The 19,651-nt window shown below is 46.4% G+C and overlaps 1 protein-coding gene across 1 annotated transcript in view; it reads left to right on the forward strand.

Annotated features, from left to right (window-relative positions):
- The first annotated feature begins 3,973 nt into the window (after positions 1-3,973).
- BARX2 (BARX homeobox 2) overlaps positions 3,974-19,651 on the forward strand; it is a 73,004-nt gene continuing 57,326 nt past the window's right edge. Inside the window, exon 1 of the mRNA XM_032359348.1 lies at positions 3,974-4,543. Within this exon, the coding sequence (XP_032215239.1) occupies positions 4,357-4,543 (187 nt within the window). The 5' untranslated portion in view covers positions 3,974-4,356. The remainder of the gene's footprint in view (positions 4,544-19,651) is intronic.

A 19,651-nucleotide genomic window follows, 5' to 3' on the forward strand; every position in this document is an offset into this window, starting at 1 on the left:
TTCAGTCAGTTAAGCTTCAGGATCTTGGTTTCAGCTCAGATAATGATCTCAGGGTTGTGAGATAGAGCGCCACAATGGGCTCCACAACCTGGGTCGGGCTCCACGTCTCAGGTGGGGCTCCATGCTCAGTGCAGTGTCTGCATCAGAGTTTGTCACTCCTTCTCTCTCTGCCCCTTCCCCCCAACCCTCGAAAATAAATAAATACATCTTTAAAAACAAACGAACAAACAAACCACTTTTATGAGTTCTAGTTGAGCGGAGATACCAGGTACGAGCTGAAGTAGGAAAGACCGATTTTTTGGTTTCTGATTGTCAGAGCCTCTTGGCAGAGATATCCCGTCCCCTTCTTTCTGCCTGGGCTCTATCCCCAGGAATCTGGTGCCAGATAGAACAGGAGGCTGATTTCCTGAAGCCTCTTGGAGGGTGTGAATTGTTAGCCCCTTCTGTGCCTGCCCAAGTGTGGCTCACTGTAGATAGGCCCTTTCCTCTATGTGTTCCCCTCCCTGGGCATGGGCAGACCCTGCCAGGATGGAGCCACTGGAGGCTGGGAAGTGTCTGTGGGTCTCCAGCAGCTGGAAAAGGTTTGAGTCTCTTTGGCAGATGTTTGCTGTTCCAGCCACTTCATTAATGTTGGAAACTAAACCCCTGACTATTCCTGACCAAAGCCCCCCTTTGTGATTGACAGCCAGGGTGTGCTTCCTCCCACAGAAGCCCTTCACAGTCTGAGGGAAGGAGAGAGGGAGTGAAAAGAGAGAGATGGGAGCAAAATGGGAATTGGGCTAGATGCCATTGCTAAAAACCCAAAAATATCGAGGAAAGAGAGTGGCGGAGACATGAGTGAGGAGAAAGACAAATTCAGTACAACAAATTAAGATTTGAAGTCCCATCATGGGCTTGGGTTTTTCACACACATTGTGTAATGATCCTAGCTTTCACGCATTAATTTCTTTTTGAAAGATTTTATGTATTGATTGATTGATTTTAGAGGTGGGGGAGGAGCAGAGGGAGCTGGAGAGAGAGTCTCAGGTGGACGGGTTGCTGAGGGTGGTGTCCCACCCAGGGCTTGATCTCACCGGTGAGATCATGATCTGAGCGGAAACAAAGAGCCCAAAGCTTAGTGGACTGTGCCACCCAGGTTCCCTTCATACATTCATTTATTTATGACACACTTATTGAAAACTACTCTGTGCCAGGTGCTATGCTGGAGAACACACCAGGAGTTCCTTGCCCAGGGCGTGAAATAAACACGTCCAGGTAGGAATCAACAGCCTTGGGGAGTGGGGAAAGATTCCTCAGCGGAGGTGACATATGAGATGGGTCCTGAACTAGCTTTTCAGGCAGTGAAGGAGGGAGGGACTGCGCTGTGGAGGGCATTCCCACAAGGGGAGCAGCTTGTGTAAAGGCATGGATTATGAAAGGCCCACCTTGTGAAGTAGGTAGGTATTACGACTTCCACTTATAAATGAAAATACTGAGGCTCAACTTTGATTATAAGCGGCAGAGAGCCGGAATCTCTCTCTCCCCTACACCCGGGACGTGGGGTCTTGCCTCCGTGCAGAAAATCGAGAAGGTGGAAAATCCAAGGACTTGAATCGAAATTCTTAAGCTATTTGAAACACTTCAGATTTCAAATCAAAGAACAGTCTGAGGAAGAGTGTGAGCACATTCTGTGTCTGTGGGCAAGAGCCCGAGCCGGGAGCAGAGGCGAGGCCGATTCCCGCCCGGCATGGTGACCGGGGCTCTCGGCGCTGTCCCCGCCGCCTCTAGCTGCCGGCAGCCTCACGTGTGGCGGCGCCGCGACGCGAGGACCCGGGAGCGCGGCTGCAGATCCGCGTTTGGAGAGAGGGAAGGAAGAGAGGAAGAGGAGAAGGGACAAGGGAGGGAAGAGAAAGGCAGAAAGAAAAAGAGAAACCGGGATGGAAGATGGGTGAAGAAAAGGGAGGGCGGAAGAGAAAAGAGAAGGGGGACGTCCCACAGGAGGGGGGGGGGGAGGCCCAAGTGCAGGTAAGAGTGGGGGAAAGGGAGGAATGGGAGGAAGAGGGGGAAGGAGTCAAGGCAGTTAAAGGAACAGAGAGGGTGAGAGGGGGCGGGGCGGGGTGAGGCGAGATGGAATAATTCTGGAAAGGGAGAAAAGGGGTTGCGGGGTGGCGCGGGGGAGGCCCGGAAGAGTAACTTGGAGTCAGCTAGTCCCGTAAGCGCCCGGCAGGACCGGACGAATAGTCCACACGGGTAACGCTCAGTCCCTCGCCAGGATCGCCAGGTGTAAGGAAAGGCTGTCGCTCAGGTGCTGCGCCCCAAGCACACTTCGAGGTCCGCGCTGCCGGTGGGGTCGCCCCCACCAAACACCGTTTCTCGGCGCCTGTCAACAACTCTACGCTTGCCAGGGGCAAAATATAACCACCCGCCCCCATTGCCCTCGGAGTGAGCATCGCGCCCTTGGGACCGTCCCCAGCTCGTGGCGCCGCTGGTCCCCGCTGCGCCCGCGCCCTGGAAAAACCCTTGGGGAATAGCGCACAGACGGCGGGGACTGCTGGTCACCAGAGCCCGGGGCGCTCCCGGGTTCATCGCGGCGACCTCGCCTCCCCACGGCGGGACGTCCTCCGCCGCCGGAACACCTAGCCGCAGTCTTTGCTGGCCTCCGAGCCGCCCGCGCGTGGAGGAGAATGAACGAAAAATAATTCTAAACTGAGAGGAGGGTAGGAGTAGGGAACTTCGGCACACGTGAACACATCGAGAATGAAGAGCCTCAAATTCGCATTGCGATCCGTGTCTAATACGAGGCTCTAATTCGGCTGATCGCTATTTTCTCTAAGTGCCTACTTATTAGTCCTCCAGGTGTGTCCCTTCGGTCCGACTTGAACCACCCACCCAGGGGCGCGCGTCCGCTTTCTACAGCGGCGACTCGGGCTCCTGGGTGAGCAGCTCTGCAGCGAGCCCGCTACGACTCCGGGCCGCTTACAGGTTTCCCGCGAGATGTCACCAGCCCCAAACTCGGTTTCGGAGAAGGCCATGCGTCTATAATTCTGTCTCCCTCTTGTGCGTTTTCCTTCCGGCCGGACACACACCAGTTCGGAGACAAAATCGTGGAAAAGCGGTGCCACCGGGCGGTTGTGGCTGGCTACCGGGCTGGGTGGCAGGACGCAGGCAGCGGGAGTCGTCCCGGGCGCCTAGACTGGTTGGGGGTCCCCCTCGCCCACCAATTCCAATCGAACACATAAGTTCGTACAGATACTGATTGGAACAGACTCGGGGTTAGGACCCCAGGGGGAGGGAGGAAGGCCACCCAATAATCGCGTGTCTTCGGGGGCTCCCCGAACCTTAAGCGACGTGAGCGACCGGGGAACGAAAGCTGCGCTGCCCCGAGCATCGGGCGACCAGAATCCTCGAGTGGGGCTGACCGCCGGAGGGCCCGCGAGCAACCCGGATCGTGCTGCGTTGGCCCTTGCTGCGGCGAAAACAGTTCATAAACGTTAAAACAAGAAAGAACGCACGCTTTTGGAGGATTACCCTCCCATTTTTACAATTTGTTATTGGGATAACGGTCAGGCAAGTGTCATTTATGATTTAGGATCTCGTGGGGGCGGTCAAGTGTGCGGTTCAGCACGGGCTGAGAGCGTAGAACTGCAGAGGAGGCCGCGGGTCCTTGGGAAACCGAGAAGAACGACCCACGGGTCCTTGGGGTGTCGGCTCTGTGGCCCGCAGCCTCGGGAGCCTCAGCAAGGACTCGACTTCTTTCTAGCAAGAGACCTAGACGCGCCTGCTCCCCCGGTTGCGGGTTGCGCGCACCCGACCCAGTCCAAGAGGTGCGCGGGGTCGGGTCGCAGAGGAGCTGCCCAGACCCGGCCCGCGGGCGGGGGCGGCGCGCGCTTCGCGCACCGCGCACCGCGCGCACACCCGAGCGCGCTCACCCTGCACACACACCTGGAGCGCGTCCCAGGAGGGGGGCGGGGAGGAGAGCCAAAGCGAGTGTCTTAAAATAGAGAGGCTGGCAGAGGAGCGCGAGACACCGCGAGGCGGGAGGAGGCGAGCGAGAGAGGCGGGCACGAGGCGTGCAGGTCCGCGGCCGACTTGCACGGGCGGGCTGGGCGGGGTGGGCGCCGACGCCCCTCGGCGCGGCTCGGCACCGGGCCCCGCAGGAAGCGCGCGCTGATTGACAGCTGCGCTGTCCCAAAAAGGCTCCGCGAAGATGCTGCTTCGCGGGTGGGTCTAGACGCGCGGCCGGCGCGCCCGGTGCCCGCTCCCCTCTGCGCGCCTCCCGAGCCCGCAGTCTCCCGCCGGCGGAGGAGCGGGGCCCAGGTTCCCGCCGGCGCGCCAGTTCCTGCGGCCCCGGCCGGCAGGCGCTCTCCCCGGCTCACCATGCACTGCCACGCGGAGCTGCGGCTGAGCTCTCCCGGCCAGCTCAAAGCAGCCAGGCGGCGCTACAAGACTTTCATGATCGACGAGATCCTTTCCAAGGAGACCTGCGATTACTTTGAGAAACTTTCCCTCTACTCCGTGTGCCCGTCGCTGGTCGTGCGACCCAAGCCCCTGCATTCCTGTACCGGTAAGACGCCCCGCCGGTGGTGGGGGCATTAGTCGGGTGTGGTGGCTCTCCCGCGGGCGTCAGGCGCCTCCCCGCCTCTGTCCTCCCACCGGAGGGCGAGGGGATTCGGTGCCGGAGAGACTAGACTCGTCCGAGGCGGGCATCGCAGAGGCGTCGGCGACCTGGGACGGGCCAGGCAAGGTGTGGATCGCAGGGCTGGCCGTGGAGCGGAGGCGGCGGGCCCAGAGCAGCGGCCTCTCGTGCCACGCCGGCGATCCTGCTCGGGGGAGAAAGCTTCCTCCTCCCTGGCGCCGCTGTGGTTTTCGGTCAGAAAGTTCAAACCCTTGACCCGGTTCAGCGCCTAAATCACTCTTTTCGGGAAGTGGTGGTGTTGCTGCTCGCCTTGAGTTCAGTTGTCCAGCCTCCTCTTGTCTCCACTGGGGATTTTACAAGTAAATCAGTGTCCTGAGGTTCTTAACCAAACCCTGAAATTGAACTTCACTTACAAGGCTCTCCCTCTGGGGCAGTAGTTCTGTCTGCAGTGCAAGCTGGGGAGATCACCCCCTTTTGGTTTTAAGGGACTGAAAAAAACAACAGTTATAACAATAAAAACATTCTTCACGTCTGGTTTCCTCTACCCACAAGAGCCTAACCAAGACCGCTAGGAAAGATAAAGAACATTTTATAAATACTTTGAAAAAGTCGTAGGTTTATGTGGAAAGTAAATCCAAAGGTATTTTGAAAACTTTGAGTGCATTAAGAGAAGATCCAAGTTTCAAAGTGCGCCGGCTTTATAAGGATTTAGGCTATGGAAAACCAAGTATAGAAAAAAGAGAGAGAGAGAGAGAGAGAAGTTCAAGCAATTTTTTTTTTTTATCAAAAATAGTAACTGTCTGTGCTTTCATCTAAAGGTAAAAATTTAGTATTTCCCAACTAAAAGAAACTTTGAGGTTATGTTTGTTGCATGGATGCCCTGAAAGAAAAAAAAAAAATTGTTACTTTCACTGAAAAAGTGAAGTGAAGAGCTAGCAGTGTTTTTAAAAGATTTTTTTTTTTAAACATCCAGGCTAGAAGCTTCTAGTGCACATGCTTAGAATTCTGTATTTTCTTTTGATTTAATAGGTTGCCCCTGTAGGACCATCAGTTAATAATGTATGTAAATACTTACAGCAAAGTTCTTTGAAAACCAAGTTGTTTCCACATGTATTTGGATATGAAATGATTACAATATTAAGATATGCCTATGTAAAATAAATTTTATCTGTAAGGTAGAATTGGGCCTGATAGCCCATAACAGGACTTGTAATATTAAATTTTAAGGACCAAGAAGTATATGAGAGAAGAAACAAATAAGAAACTTTGGAAATAAGGTAGATATCCTTGATGTTTATGTTTTTACATTTATGTGCTTGCCATGCATATATATGCCCTTGAATGAGTAGTCTACCTATATATTAGATAGGGGAGGTAGGCTGAGTCTTGTGTTGAGCATAAATCATCACTTGTTATAATAAGTCAAACCTCCTTGAGGGGAAAAAAAAAAGATTTAATCACAAATTTCAGTACACCCTGCTACGAATTGCATTTCTGCAGGACCTAAGGAGGAAACAGAACAATTCTGAATATTTGAGGTTAGTTCAGGGCTGGCACAGTTTTTAATGACTTTGTCTTCTGCATTCACCCGAAGGCAGATTTTCCTGGCTTTCAGCAGTCACGGAATGGGATCATAGTAAAAACATGCTTAAAAAAAAAAAAGTAATAAATAGTCTCAGAAAACAGTGATCCAGTGATCAACAGGGGCTAAGTTCTGTGTTTCATTGAGCCTCGTATGGAAATAAGTCAGAGGAAAATAAGATGATTCATAGGTAGTTCTGAGAATGTTAAGGGTGAATTGCACATGTATCACGAACTAAAAGTTTTGCTTGGTCTTGTGCTTTTAAGTTCATTGATGGTTTATGTGAGAGGGTGGTTGTTGCTAATGGTTTTCTTGCCCTGTCATTCCAGTGTTTACTTCCTTTAGATGGTTCTTACGAAAACGTTGTGATTTTGTGCTCATTGAAATTTAAAATACAGAAAGTGGGATTTGCCAGTGGAATTAAACCCATAAAAACTGGCTACAATAGTCCATACTTTCAGGTCATAAGCCTTTAGTGGGTTTTCAATTACAGTTAAAGCCTTACATGTATTAGATCATGGGAATCCCATTAGTGACTTCTCAAGGGTTTTGCAAATACCATGCTTTCAAAGCATTTTTGTTGTTTTTAACAGTTAAGATCAAAATGTTCAAGATCAAAAATCTTAGATTGGATAAATTTAATCCTTTTTATTAATTAAAAATGACATTAAGTTAGTGGCTTTCTACATTCAATACAACTATATATGTATGTATCTACAATACATATGAATATATGTGTGTATATATATGTGTGTGTATTTATTTTTTCTGGATAGAGATAAATATTTAGCACTTTTGGTAGAACCCATATGTAAAAAGTTCAAATCCAGTGAAAGGCATACAATGGAGTTGAAATTACTGAACTTGTCCTCATCCATTGATTTGCTGTCTTTAAGATTTAAATAACTACCAAAAGTGACCTTTGCCAGGTAAAATAATGAAATAAGATTAAAAAAAAATTATCACCCTGCACAATAAGCATATAAAATTGGGGTGAAAAAAAAAAAAAAGCTACAGCATTTAAGAAGCCTCTACATAATTAAGCAGTCTACATTGTTTGGATTTAGTAATCCAAATGCCAATTTATGGTACTGAAACTCCTCAGGCAGAAGAGCATGTATTCAAGTAAATTGAGAAATGGAAACATTTTTCATTAGGCAGATCATTACCTGACAGCAGTTTATTATTAGACACGCTAACCTTGATGGAATGCTCACCTCCAAAAAAAAAAAAATTTGTTGTTTGTTTAAACAGGCCCTTTCTTATTACAAATACAGTAATTTTAGGCTTGGAAGGCTGTCTCTAAATTTATTTAAGTTTACATGATGTTCTACATCACGAACTAGACAGTGAGAAAGGGGATCCTGTCCTTTGAAGGCGAACTGAAGGAACATCTAAAATAAAATTTACAACACCATGCCCAAAGAGAGCCTCCTTTTGAAAGAAAAGTTTGTTGCTCGGACCCCTGATGAGGTGTGAAATATGTTTGGGATTTATTTAGTGTATAACACATTGGTTTTATTTTAAAATGTGGTAACAGACATCCCCATTTGGAATGGAAATATATTGCCATTTAGAAATCAGTTAACAATCTCTCAGAAACATTAGAACTTTGACAGTGAGTAAAAGCTAAAAATGAGGTGCCGTTTAGGCTGTCATAAATACTGCTGAACTCTTGAGTGCATAATTTCATTTTTCTGGTCGTGATTACTGTTTCTTGGTGGAAGAGTTGCTCAAAGAAATCTGGCTTCTCGGGGTGGAGTATGGGGCAGAGATGCCGGCGGGTCGTTTTTGAAAGCTCTGTCTTTCAGTTTGATATTTAGAGACAGGCGGAGGGTGGAAAGATGAATGGCCTGCTTCACGAAAACAAAGACATAACAATTTATCCTACGAGTTTTCTTGAGGATACTGAGAAGCCAGCCTGCTGTGCTAATTACTTACAATTCTATGATATTTAAACTTAGAACCTAGAATGACCCTAGACTTGCCCATGTGCGTTTTGCAGGGGAGGGGGTGAATGTAGATATTGGACGTTGTGCTGCCTCGGACCAGCACATGGCTTTTCATTAACCCACTGAAACCTACAGATGAATTTCTTTCTCCTTCCCTGGGGGAATGGTTCTGTTGAGTCTCCCAGTAACCTTCACTGGCTGGCCTTGTAGAACCAACTGTGGAGGTACGGAGCTGGAAGGGGTCACAGAGATCACAGACCAATCTCCCGGAACACAGTGTCCTTTTTTTGTGAAGCACTAGGGTCACATCAGTGCTTAGACACCATTTTAGTCCACGCTCTCCACAGCCATCCTTGTTAGGGTACTCAGAAATCAGGAGGACTTTTCCAACCTGGTCACATACCCGGGATAAGTCTGGGCACTCGCACCCAAGGGACAGTTAACCAGCCAATTAAGAGGGGCACTTGGGGAAGGGTGTTTATCTGAAGAGGTGGCATTGAGAACATTTTATGCTTCGGTGGATCCACGAGAAAGAAGTTCTTTGGGGTGGTGTCTTTGGGTTCATTTTATCACAAAGATTGGGTTTCATCCCAGTGAAAAATGAAATGAGGTAGGGACACGTGTAATGACTTCTTGGGAGTTGGGCGGCCAGCCATTGCTTCATGGGGTTGGCTCCCGGGACTCCCCAAATCTCAGTGTGGTCTTTCAGTCCTTTCAGTCCTAAAACCCTCAGGGTTTTATTCTCAGGGTTGGGGATTGGAATGTAATTCCATTGGAATGGAAAAAGGTAGATTGCGGTTTGGGAGGGTGACCATTACCAACAGGCATGTGTATTTCTGCCAGAGGCAGATGGGCATTTATTAGTGATTATTTGTAACTGCTCCTCCTGTTCCCATTCTCAGGGTAAACAAATCGAGGGACGCACAGGCTATAGGACTCATCCAGGGTCAGAGTGGATCTGGAGCTGAGCTGAGCTCTTTGGGCCTCCTCAGTTGTTACTCCTTCAATTTTATAATGCCTTTGTGAAACAGAGAGGCTGAGGGTCTCCCCGGGAGTCCGTTTTAACTGGTGAATATAGCTTCTCAGTGGTTTCTTCTCTGGTTCTGATTTCCCTAATAACCAAGGGAAAAATGATTAGAAATTTAGTCCACAGGTTAAAATGTCTCTCCAAATGTCTACAGTCTCTAGTATCATTGAATTTCAGCAGTTTCATTCAACACATCTTCATTCTTGCTTGGTGATGGCACTGTTAACGAGTTCATTACATTCCCGTTTATTCTAAATCTTGACTCACAGTTGGGATACTTTACAGATTCCTCTAAACTATCCGTAGAACCACTGCCAAACCCTTCTTTGTCATTCTCTAGAACATACTGGGCAGTTTGGAATTGGGACCGGGGAGCATTGGGACAAATATTTTTGCTCACCAGATAGCTTTTTCTGTTTGAACTCCCCCTAAGGGGTGTCATTGCCAGCCAACGTGTCATATTAACCTCGTTAAATACAGCCAGAATGAAACGGTGTTTGTGGTACTTCTCTGCTGAAGCCAGTCTGCCGGTGTTCTTGTGAGTTGTGTGTCCAGATTGAAACCACATTTGGATATAAGCGTGGACTATACAAAGTTTTTGGTTGTAACCCAACTGAGGAATCGAAGTGAAAAGATTGTAGGTCGAATACGTTCCAGGGATCTATAGGGAAAGCAGTAATGATTACAAAAGGTTGTTTAAATTATAAGGAGAGATTAAACTGGGAAAAAATAAAAAACCCACAAAAGGAAGTGATAGAGGAAAAGAAAAAGAGCAGGTTTGCCTGAAACTTCTGTAACTGCTCAAGGGAGCCTTGCCCAAAGCCCAGTGTCCTTCTGTGGGACTGCACGGGCCAACCTAAGAAATGCTTGTCAGTGCCTGGATAGTCAGTGGCGAAGATTGATTTTACTTGGATACACAGGGAGCCCCTTGAAACGAGAGACCCAGGGCCTGGGCACTGCCCAGCATTCGGTGTTCACTGTGGAGGGCTGAATAAATGTCAGGCCAGAAGCATTTTTAGGTGTCATTTGCACTTTATTTTTGAGGTCCCGCAGGAACAAAGTTGGAAAGCTTAGGTAGGCCACATGGTCTGAGGTTCATTGGTATGACACCCATGAACTTGTATGGGTGGGGACACTGCCAGAGGGACACTGCCCCGCTGGCCCCTCGTCCAGCTCCAGATTGAAGTGCACTCAGGTCCTGTGGCTGAACCCATGATGAACTCGTCACTGGAACGTGGGACTAGAGGGCCATGGGGACTGGGATGAGATGTCCAGATTTCAGCCTCTTTCACCCTTCTTCCTTGGGGAAGGCCGTCACATGTGCTGTGTCGTGGGGTCATTTTTAGTGCGGCCCCAGAGCTGAACCCCAGTCTCACAGCTTCCTCACGGAGGGCTGCCCAGAGCCCCCGGCTGCTCATGGAGTCGTCCAGAGCCACAGCTGCAAGCAACCCGCTTCCCTTGGCAGCAACGGGAACAGAGAGGGGAAGAGGGGACTGCAGGGTATTAGGGGAAGGCTCCCCACATGTGACAAGACCCTGTGTGCCACCTCTCCAGTGCTTACCTCTGCATTAGGGGCCTGTGGGGTTGGAATGGCTATTTCTTCCTCCATAGCACAAATGACGGGGTGAGAACTGGCCTTACAATGCAATAATAATGTGGTTCAGATCAGAACCTTGGATAAACTTGGGGATATTCGCAAAGTAAGTGGTTCCAGGAAGAAGTTTACGTGTGTGTGTGTGTGTGTGTGTGTGTGTGTGTGTTTTTAACCAGAAAACCTCCCCAACCCCTCAGGATTTAATGTATTTTCATTGTGGCTTAAGAACAGTTAGGAAAGAAAAAAAAGAGTCTTGTTAAAATGAATGCTCTAAATAAAAACACAGTTAATTTTCCATTACAGTGTCTAATTACTCATCATCACTAGGGCATTTTTATATGGCAATTTAACTTCTTGAAAGTGGAAACTTGGCACACGTTTAAGGAAGAAAGCAGTGCTGCTAGATAGGTATCAGAAGATGGTCTAATTATGTTTGGGCTGGAGTTGACTCTGACACATGATTGCCCTGGAGAAGATAGGGGGATAGAGGGCCTCTTTCTTTAGCTGCAAAGCAAAGTCTCTGGTTTCTTCAGCGCCCGTTGAAATTAAATACGGAGGGAGAGAATTCTGAACGTTAGATGATGTGCAAGTACATCTGAAAAGGGACTCTGCCAGTCACTAGTTGAAGCTGATGTCAGGACTACTTGATAGGCCTGGAAGACAGCGATCTACGCTCCCTGACTCCCACTGGCAGAGTTCAGAAAGATGAACATGGCCTTTCTCCAAGGAAAGGTCAAGATACAGCTGAGTAGAAGCCAATCTGGGAGGATCTCCGCAAGAAACTAAATATGTTAAGAGTCCAAGCAGACAAGCTTACGTGGCTCCTTTTTATTGCATCCTTCTAGCTTACCAGCATGTCCCGAGGAACATATTCTTCTGGGTATGGGGGACACATAAGCATTCTCACAGTGTGAGTCATGTAGGATTACCTGCTGCCTTGGTGACGTCAGTATCATTATTTAAAAAAAAAAAAAACAACTTATATGTGTGATAAGCAATGTGATTTTCTTTTTGCTTTTCTAATTCAAGGATTGCTTATGATGTGGGAAGATGGAATGGTGTAGGGCTTTGTGGAATCTTAGGAAGCCATAGCTTTATCTCCACCCCAGGAATGCCCAGCAGGTCCCTAATACTGATTCACCTGCCAACCTCCAGCACTCACTTCCCTCTTCTCAGAGTTCCTTGCACTGTGTAACTTAACCTTTGTTGAAATTCAGGATTATGGTCATTTCAAAGACAAGGTCTTGTATATTGAAGGAAGTGTAACGTGGAAGTTTAGTTTAAGCAATGGCTAGGAGAATCAACTTTGTACATTTCCCTCGTGGTAGTTTACAAACAACCAAGTCCTGATATTATGTCTTCTGTGGTGGGGGAGCCGCCTGGGCAAAGAAATTTGCTGAGATTCCTCCTCTTGAGTCCTATTTTATTTATCCCAAAGGCAGCTACAAACTTGGGAGAAATGCTAGAAATAGCCTGAAGACCCTTCTTCACATTTGTAACCATACTAGAAAGGGTGACTTTTTTCTTTTTGAGTGCCTATCATATAATAGGCATTGGGCTAAGAGCTTTAAGATCAGCTAGAGGTCATCCCTAGGAGGTAGGTATTATTACTGCCATGGATGGGAAGCTGAGAAATTAAGTAACTTTCTCAAAGTCACATGGATACATAAAGATCTCTTACAAAGCAGTAAAAAGGCAAGTAGAAAGATTTGCAGTTCTTAGAGATGAATATCTAGACAATAAAGATGAAAGCATGTTCTGCCTCCCTGGGAATCAGGAAAACACAAATTAAAATGAGGTACCATTTCACACAATCAGATAGAGAAAAATTGAAGAATCTGAAACTCTCAACTGATGACAGCGATGTGGCGTGATAGATATTCTCATACACTGATGGTGGGAATATTATTTTGGTACAATTCCTTTGGAGAGCCATGTGGTAACACCCAGAAAAGCTACAGCCCAGCAGCCCCACCTCTGGGTTGATGCCGTGAGAAAACTGTACACGTGTGCAAAGGGACACATGCTTAAGAATTTCTGGTCATTTCTGTGTTGCTTATGATAATGACAAATCAAAAACAAACCACTCTTCAGAAGGAAAAAAGGATAAAAAATATGTCTATTCATGCAATGAATTTCTATGTTATGAAAATGAATGAGCCAGAACCATATTCTACATGTCCGAATGTGGGTGAGTTTTAGAAAGACAGTGTTGAGCATAAAACAAGTTGTAGATTGATACTATTTATATACTGCTTGAAAACAAGCCGACTAATAGTTATATTATTGAGGGAGGCAAGGGTATGGGATGAGGAGGGCTACCCACTGGTCTTTATTTTCCTGTGTAATTATTTATTAAGGGAAAGAAAAGGCCTAATGTAAATATGGCTAAGCATTCAGATTTAGCAAAGCCTGGTCATAGGTATACAGGTGTTCATTACATTACTCTTTGTACTTTTCTCTATGTTTGAAATTTTTCATAATGTAAACATTGAAAAGTGATAGTGTGGGAGACCTCACATATTCACAAAGCCCTTGATCTTGTGGAACGCTTGATGGTTTTCTTAATAGCTTTTCTGTCCTGACACAGAAGCTTTTAAATGCAGAACTTGTAGGCAGTCTCACAGTAGGGAAATAAGAACACTTTATAATTAGACACATGTGTACATGTCTCACTAAAACAACCACTGTAGCTGCTGTAATTGGCTTTTGGATCTCACTTTCCTCCCCTGGCTAGATGGAGATACTGTTTATCACCAAGATAGCTGCCATTCCCCCAAGTGATACTTTTGCATATGAGTAAACCATCTCTGAGCCTGTCACTAGGACTAGGAAGAAATTGCTCCTTGAAGTGTTTGTTTATTTCAGGTACACATCAATAATCATGCGAGCAAGAGCCATTAGGTTGTTTTCCCTTCTTAATGTTGTTGATGTTTAAAATCACAATCAGTTGTCTTTTATTGCATCTTGCTTTTGTATCTATTTGCTGAGCTGGTATACAACCCTTGGCTTTTGACCTGTGGTCCATTGCTATGGACAATTTAACTTAAAAAAAAAATTGTCTAGGGATAGCTAGGAATACCAAAGAATCTAAAAATGTTAAAATGTAGATTATAAACAGGGACCAATGATGTTGGTGTTGGCGTGTAAACTGGGTGAGTTCTCCTTATGTTTTGGAACCATGATTTGCTGTGGAAGCATTGACGTGTGGTAGCAGGGCTTGTTAGGAAGGGATGAGAACTGTTACCGTGGAAATCCCACAGAGAGCTGTGTGTTAGGGATAATAAATGGCCATCCTATGGTTTGGAGAAGGTAACGGAGACCTTGCTACTCTACAGTGACATCTGTTCAGTCTGTCTTAACAGCCGGGACATTTCTCTTTTCTCTGCAACGTAGTTCCAGTTTAGAAATAGTGCTCTAAGACAGTTTGGCCAAAAAGTGGCCTTTGGGAGCTTTCTCCTTCTGTGTCCCTTCAGAGGGAAAAAAACTCTTCAGTGCAGGTGAAACAGCTCGTACAGTCCAGAGCTGGCCAACGTGTTCCTCTTCCTCGACCATTCCTTTCTGCCTAAATACAGTGGACCTCTGCACAACACGGGTCTGAACTGCACAGGTCTAATTATGCATGAATTTTTAAAAATAAATTCCATACAGCATTTTTTTCTTCCTTACTGTTTTCTTCGGAACATTTTCTTTCCTCCAGCTTACGTGTTCGCAGAATACAAAACACGGGTTAGCCGTTTATGTTGCCGGTAAGGCTTCCGGTCAGCAGTAGGCTGTTAGTAGGAACCTAAGTCAAATATATCCCTATCTGTCTCACTGGGTGAAAACTTGCTAAACTTGCGGGGAGTCAGAAGCTCAACGGTGATTTTTTGAGTGCGCCCCAAACCCCTTATTGCCCAGGAGCCCACTGTGCATACGGAGAAGCAGATCAATCCAAGCACTTAGGGCCTGCGTCCCGCCCAGATCATCCGCGGCCGGTGTCACTGAGCTTTTACCAGTGCTCGGCAGTGGCACAGTCAGCAGGAATTAATGACCACATCTAAAGGACTGTGGCCAATTTGGACACGGCCGAGGGGACGGTGGATCTGTCAGATTTGTTGCCAGTGAGTGGACTTTCATGGTTTGCAGGAGCAAGTCTGCAATTCATCTGACCCGCGCGGACGCGCGCTGTGGCTGGAGGAAATCAGACAGACGGCAGTTTTCGCTGCGTCTTGCTCAGTTAACCTTCTGGATCTTTTCCGTGGAATCTTATTCCTCATAAAAGGGACTGGCTGGGCTGGAGGCTGTCGATGGAGAACACATTACGAAGGAAAGTTCCAAAGAGCTGCCGTGCGACTCTCGGAGTAAGTAACTTGCAGAAGGACTTGTTCTCGCAACCAATGGGCTCCGTAACTGGCAACAAATTGGAGAGAGCCACCTTGGATCTTCCGTTTGCAACTACTTGGGAAAAAACAGGCGAGGACTTAGAATAGCTGCAGTCGCTTTTTAGCAAGTTTTCACCCAGGGAGACAGATAGGGATATATTTGACTTACGTTCCAGCCTGAGTCCTTTTCTTCTCATGACTGAGCATTTTATTGAAATAATTGGTCAGTCGCCCCAGAGGAGACTGTTTGGAGGGTGTTGTTAATTTTGTTATCCCTGCATATCATGGCAACTCATTATTGCTCTTAGCACGTTAGACAGCTGTGTAACTTGGAAGCACGTTTTCGATCCCCGGTGTTGAGCACAGCATAAAGGAACATTCTATGGGAGTACTGGTTTGGGTTTTGTTTTGTTTTTTTTAAACTGGGACCTCGAGCCTTGGCAGTTGGAACAATTGCTGCGCCAACAGAGTGCGTTTCACTTTTTAAGTAACTGCAAAATAGCAATAACAATAAGTGTAAATGGTAACCCTGTGGCAGATATAAGGTGTTTGCCTACATGAGGGTGTTTACATTAATGAAATCGTTGCTGTTGTAATAAGCACTGCTTTTCGGATGGGAAAAGGGAAACTCGGGGAGATGAAGAAAGGGCAGCAAGGTCAAATGAGTAGGTGGCACCATTGAGATTGGAATTCAGGTCTGTTTCTTTCGTATAAAGCTCCATGCTATGTGTAATTATAGGGAAGTACGCAAATTAGAAGTCAAGCCTGTTCCTTTCTATGGGGGCGGGTCGGATCCATACTGTATATAAAGCAAGGTCTGATGAACTTTGTGAAGGAATTTATTTTGCACCTGCTAACTCCTTTACACATATTTACAATCACTGTGTGCCAGTCAGCCTTTCCTTTTCCGTGATTATTTGGGTCTATAAATGCATCTAGATGAATTCTAAGAAGTGGTACTGTCTTTGGAGGAAGCGAGATCGTGGACCTATTGCCTTCTGGCGTTGTGATTCTTAACCCATTTCCTTGCTCCAGGTGTCCTGATCCGTGTGACATGCCTGAGGCTTCTTTGGTCACATTACTTCCATGAGCTGCAGTCCTCTGAAGAAAGCTTTTCTCTGGGGCTCAAGGGTGGAATTCCCATCCCTCCCTCCCTCCACCCATCATCCATTCATTCTTATGAACCACAGAATATGCTTAACAACTAGATGACCACCACTTGCCCGGAGAGTGAAAGCTTGGAATATTTTTCATGAAATACTCACTATTAAGTTTAGTGGGGGAAAAAAAATCTGACCTCTTATTTGGCATCACTTCATAGGTTAAGAGACTATTTTGTTTCACATTATATGTTGTGGGGCTTGGGGTGAGTTCTGGGAGTCTCTCTCTTTTTTTTTTTTTTAAGATTTTATTTATTTATTTGACAGACAGAGATCACAAGTAGGCATAGAGGTAGGCAGAGAGAGAGAGAGAGGGAAGCAGGCTCCCTGCTGAGCAGAGAGCCTGATGCAGGGCTCGATCCCAGGACCCTGAGATCATGACCTGAGCCAAAGGCAGAGGCTTTAACCCACTGAGCCACCCAGGCGCCCCTGGGAGTCTCTGTTTTTAAAAAGAGCTTATAATGAAAGGTCAAGTTTGGGAACCACTGTAGTATAGATATCAGCTTAATGGTGAGATTGATGTCCTTTGTACCCCACAACTCGAATACAGGAAGCTGTTTAGTGGAATGATCCTAGTAGATGGATTTTGAGTCAGAGGGTACTGGGTTTGTGTGCATTTTATTGTTTGCCTGACCTTCAGCAAGTCATTTAACCTCCCTGACACTCAATTTCTTCATCTACAAAAGGAAAATAATATTAGCTGCCTAATAGTGTTAGTCATGTAGGTTAAATGAGATAATGCATACAGAGCTCTTAGCATAGTTCCCGGCTTGTAAATGCTCAGTAACTGATAGCTTCTGTTAAAAATAATAGTCTTATAATCATAACAGCATCTTGGTTGACTGAAGCACAGCCCTTTAGAGAAAAGTCACTATTCTTGATGAATTAAACTCAAGAAAAACTAAATATCTTTAAAAACAACCCCTTCACTCCTGGGCATTCTTGTGAGTTATGTCATAGCACCAACTGCCTCTTAAGGCTGCTTGCAACCCGGGTGGTCTGTGAGCCAAGGTCAAGTCTTCATGAATGGGTACGTTAGATTCCCCACCTTCCTGTTTCATAATATGAATTCAGAATTTTGTAAATTCCTAAACGAGTGGGACAAACAGGTCAATGTGACATCGTCACAAAATGTGCTTTGTTCCTTTATTCTTTTACAAGAGTTGCCTGGGAATAATTACCCATAGGAAATATTTCATCATACAGCTGTGTATCTCAAGAACTGTTCCAGAAAAGTGGCAGGATTTCCCAGCCAGTTTGCATTCTTTTCTTCTTTGAAGAGTACAGTTCAGGATAGTCCTTTCTTGTGCAAGAGAGCCCAAATATTCTCTTATTTCAGCGTACTGAGAGAAAAAAATTCAGTTGGGATCTTTTTTAATTGGCGATGTGGAAAAGGTAGCAGGTTGGGAAACAGTTGTTGTCGCAGTATATTATTGGGTCTGTGATTCACAGGGAGTTCCAAATAAAGGCCCTGGTTTACAGCTTTTAAATTGCTCCTGGGGCTAGTTTAAGATTGCATTTCAAGTGGTAATGCTGGCTGTTGTGTTGAAGGAGCTGCGTGGACTGGAGTTGGACATGGGTTTCTCCTGGAATTGTTTCTTGACTAGTCAGTGGTATCTTAGGAGGTCCAGTATCTGCTATTGAAATACTTTAATTGATTAATCCCCTCCATAGGGTGAGAAAAATTCTCTCGAGGAGTTCTCCCTTTCAGTGGTGTGAGGGAAGCCCCGGTGAACAGGGCGGGACATCTGTCCCACCATTTACAGTGATTATTCCTACAGGCAGTGTCTAGTGACATCGTCCAGGCTCAGTGGTAGGGGGAGGGGCAGGTGAAAGCCAGTGGAGTAGGACCCACTGGTGTGTCATCATGGCTGCCATGGAGTGGGACTGAATTGTGTGGGGAGGACTCACCTTGTTCCCTAAGTTCCTCAGGACCATTGTTGAAATAGGACTCAATGGGAGATAAGGATTTGGGGCAGCCTGTTGAGAATATTCTGTTAAAGCTATGAATTCAGAGAAGTAGTGTGGCTGCATTTGTAACCCAGTAGGAGGGGAGTAGGCAGAACTGGGTGAGAGGTGGGAGGTGGGGTGTGGGAGAGAACATTGGCAAACGAGGAAAGAAGAGTTAGGGGTCAGGAAACAGGTTATACTACTGAAGCTTGGAGCATGGGTCCTTCGACATCTGTGCAGTATGTGCTGTCCCCATCAGGAGAACAGATTCAAAAATGGGAATGGAATATTTCATTATGGAAATTGCCCGGTGAGTACCTGCTTATTACCAGAGGCGTTCCTGGTCCCGGAGGGCAGTTGATGACCCCTGATTGGGCAGCAGCCTGCCCAGCCATGCACGTTGCCTCATTAGCATATACATTAATGATGCGTTGAAGAGTTTCATCATCCTGGGTCACAAAAGATCATTATTATACGATAATACAGTAACCGTATGTGTACAGTGCCAGGCAGGAAATCGCACGTCCCCTGCTGTAAACAGGGCGAGTGGGAGCAGAGTTCGCAGTGCAAATCCTGTCAGAAAACCTGTCTTGGGCCCTTCACTGCCTCTGTTTCAGGGTACTAACACGCATTACTGTGTTTTTTTAAGACAGCGGGACCATAAGTGGGCCACATTTGGCCCACCACCTGTTTTTTCTACTGCTAGGAGCTAACATTTGTTGGTGTTTACATTTGTAAATGGAAAAAAGAGAAATCAAAAGAAGAACATTTTGTGACCCATGAAAATTACGCGAAGTCCAGATATCGGTGACTATGAAGTTTGATGGGGGCAAAGCCACACCTGCCAACATATTGTGTTTGATGGGCTTCATGGGGTGACAGCAGAGAGGGGCAGTTTTGGCAGAGACGGTATGACCCCCCAAATCTAAACTCTTTACTGCCTGGCCCTTTACAGGAAAGGTTTGCAGGCCCTTGAACTAGACTACTGGAAGCAGGGTTCCACAGTTGGCTAATAAAGTTACTTCTGATCCACAACAGATGATGTCATCCTAGTTATTCTAGGCCACCAAACCCCTCCTTTGATTCACCACAGACCAAGGCTCTGTTGTCCTCCTGTGACATGTGAACGACCTTGGAAATGGGAGTTTAGTGGGAATTTTGCGGGGACTCTCTTAAATTGAGACAAGGCTCTTGAAACTAAGGGTGAATTTCTAAACCTTTCTAGAAATAACACAAGATTTTTCTGCACCAAGAGTGGGGTTAGAAATATTGACAGTAAAGTGGTCAAGATTCTGCTGAATTCTGGGAAATTTTCTTTGCTGTCCCAACTCTCAATTCATTTTCCCAGAGGAAAGCTGAGAACGACAGCTTATAAGAGCTTGGGAGTCTCCAAATGACTGAGATTTA

This window comes from Mustela erminea, chromosome 9 (assembly GCF_009829155.1).
Source record: "Mustela erminea isolate mMusErm1 chromosome 9, mMusErm1.Pri, whole genome shotgun sequence".
Lineage (NCBI taxonomy): Eukaryota > Metazoa > Chordata > Mammalia > Carnivora > Mustelidae > Mustela > Mustela erminea.